Source organism: Trypanosoma equiperdum, assembly GCF_001457755.1.
Source record: "Trypanosoma equiperdum strain OVI genome assembly, contig: ctg_1292, whole genome shotgun sequence".
In the NCBI taxonomy this organism is placed as follows: domain Eukaryota; phylum Euglenozoa; class Kinetoplastea; order Trypanosomatida; family Trypanosomatidae; genus Trypanosoma; species Trypanosoma equiperdum.
The window spans coordinates 20,564-23,001 of NW_027123274.1; the positions used below are offsets into that span (position 1 = coordinate 20,564).

Below are 2,438 nucleotides of genomic sequence, written 5' to 3' on the forward strand. Positions count from 1 at the left end.
CTCACAGTGGTAGAACTCCACTGCCGTTGAACAGGCGACAACGTTTGCCTGTTTTTTTGTAACCGCCTCTACAACTGGTGAGTGTCCCTCCCACTCCGACGGCCTGCATTTGATTGGGTAAACGCACCCAACGGTTATTGATACGAAGAAGGAAACAAAGGCAAAAGCGAAGAGAAAATAAAGAAAAACGATGTCACCATGGAAAAAGGAGGAGGAAGTGTGCGGAAAACCTACACAATATAATCTACAAACCTGTGAATACAATTGGCGGTCACTTCCAGATACGCACTTTACATTTGAGGCTCAGAATAGGCGCCGAAGACACATCGGTATTCTTCCCGGGTTGCAAGGAACTGAGAAATACGAGGCCCGAAAGATTCCGCCGATGGAATCACCACGCGCTGATCCATCACCCCCTGTATGGGACGCCAGACCACCAGCGCTGCCGCTGCAACCGTTATCACAACCCACTCTCAACATTCTTCCATGGTCACATGAGGGTTTACGCCAAATGATTATGGCAAACAATATGGAAGCGCAGCACTCGTACCTGCGTGGAGTGTAGTGTAGTGGAAATTAGTAGGTGAAGAAGGGGGTCAATGATCCCCTACGTTAATGTATTGAAAATTGTCATGCTCAGAAGTACTATTACACAACTTTGACTATTTTTGGAAGACCGGAGCGGCTCCTCTATACACCTCTGGGGCAAGCGAGTGTGGTGCCGCCGGTGTGTTTCAAGTTTCTTTTTGTCGGTGTTTTGTTCTTTCTTCTTTTTCTTCTTTTTTCTTTTTTTGCTGCCGTTCACGTGGCAATCTTTTTAAATGTGGAGTATGTGGGGCTTATGGAGTGGCCAGGGTGTACCACCTAAAGAAATTACGTAATCATCTACCTTAGAATAAACGACGGGAAGACGAGTGCTGTGGCATGCTTAAAAGCCTCGAGTTCGTTCTTCTGCGTTCAAACATACACATACTCTGCGTAATTACATGCCATGGAAGCAGCATGTGCCCTCAAGATGGTTTGGTGCTAGACCATGTGCTGTTGGATTTTGTTTTGGTTGTTATGTTTTTTTTCTTTTTCTTTTTCTTTTGCTCCTCTCCTCTCCTCTTCGCCTTCCGTTTTGTTTTTAATTTTTCGTCCCTTGTACGCGGCTGCACGCTCCTTTAGTTAACAGTTTTCGTGTTGTCTCCTTGAGGCGTTTTACACAGATATTTCGTTTTTGTTCGTTTGTAATCATCTTATTCTCGCTGGTGAGCAACTTCCCGTGCTTTCAACGTGCATGAGTTTTTTTTTGTTTTTTTTTTGTGTGTGTGGGGAGGGCGCTGTTTATGTGCAAAATAAATAAGTATCATGAGGGGATCTTTCTCTTACATTTTGGATGACTGGCATAATAAACACACGCGTGGCGCAATTGTTGCCAGTTGGAAGGACCGTGAATAAAATGTATTTTGCTTTTCTGTTGTCTTTTTTTTTCTTTTTAATCTCTTTTATACCTAACTTGACGCCAGTTGTTACGCCAAATCTGTAACACGGAAACAAAAGAAATGTGTTTGTATGCGGTTTGGGTTTTCTTTTTTTCTTCTTTTTCTCTTTTTTTGGAAAAAAAAATGAGGGACAAACTGTTCGGTGCAGGTAAGTTCAATAACCCTTTTGCTCGTGCAGTCACGTTGCCCTTCCCCTTTTTATTTTTACCTCCCTCAATTTCATTCATTTCTCTTCCGTTTGTTTCTTTTACGTCCCACTCACATTTATTGTTTCACAAAAGAGAAGGAAGGAAGAGTTCCAACTCACTTTTTTTTTACGCTTAACTTTTAATCCCCACAACTACTAAATAATCCCGCCAAGATGCCCAAGAATATGGGAAAGGGCGGCAAGTCCTTTAAAGCCGGTAACGCGAAGGGAATCATGCAAAACCAAAAGCGTGAGATCGTTTTGGCTAACCCTGATGAAAATGAGGAATATGCGCAGGTGAAGAAACCTCTCGGTAATCTTCGACTTGAGCTGCAGTTAGCCGACGGTAGCAAAGTTATTGGTGTCATTCGAGGGGCGATGGTCCGCAAGGTTTGGATTGGTCAAGGTGATGTCGTGTTGGTTTCGAAGCGGGAGTTCAACGAAAATGATGTTGTTGATGTTATTCACCGTTACACGCCGCAGGAGGTGCGAAAACTTGTTAAGAAGGAAATTATCCCTCGTGACTTCCGCTCAGCAGACGAGCGCGACGCCAACAACGCCCACTCCGATTATGTGTTCGTGGCTGAGAATGACGAGGACGACGATGATGATGATGACGACGACGACGCCAAAGTCATCGACCGCCATAAGGTCGTCTTGGATGACCCGCTGGCAAACTTTGACGACCTCTGACAACCGTGGGGAAGGAGGGGAAGAAAAGAAAAAGAAAAAAAAGAAGTAATAAAAACAACAACAACAAAAAAAAA

The 2,438-nt window shown here is 44.0% G+C and overlaps 2 protein-coding genes across 2 annotated transcripts; both read left to right on the top strand.

Annotated features, from left to right (window-relative positions):
- Positions 1-190: 190 nt before the first annotated feature.
- On the top strand, positions 191-565 carry TEOVI_000657200 (uncharacterized protein; the record flags this gene model as incomplete). Its single annotated transcript, XM_067221016.1, has 1 exon — positions 191-565. The coding sequence occupies one exon, from the start codon at positions 191-193 to the stop codon at positions 563-565; it is 375 nt and encodes a 124-aa protein (XP_067077117.1).
- Positions 566-1,845: 1,280 nt separating this feature from the next.
- Positions 1,846-2,364, top strand: TEOVI_000657300 (eukaryotic translation initiation factor 1A, putative; the record flags this gene model as incomplete). The annotated part of the gene is made up of 1 exon (XM_067221017.1): positions 1,846-2,364. The coding sequence occupies one exon, from the start codon at positions 1,846-1,848 to the stop codon at positions 2,362-2,364; it is 519 nt and encodes a 172-aa protein (XP_067077118.1).
- Between the last annotated feature and the right edge of the window lie 74 nt (positions 2,365-2,438).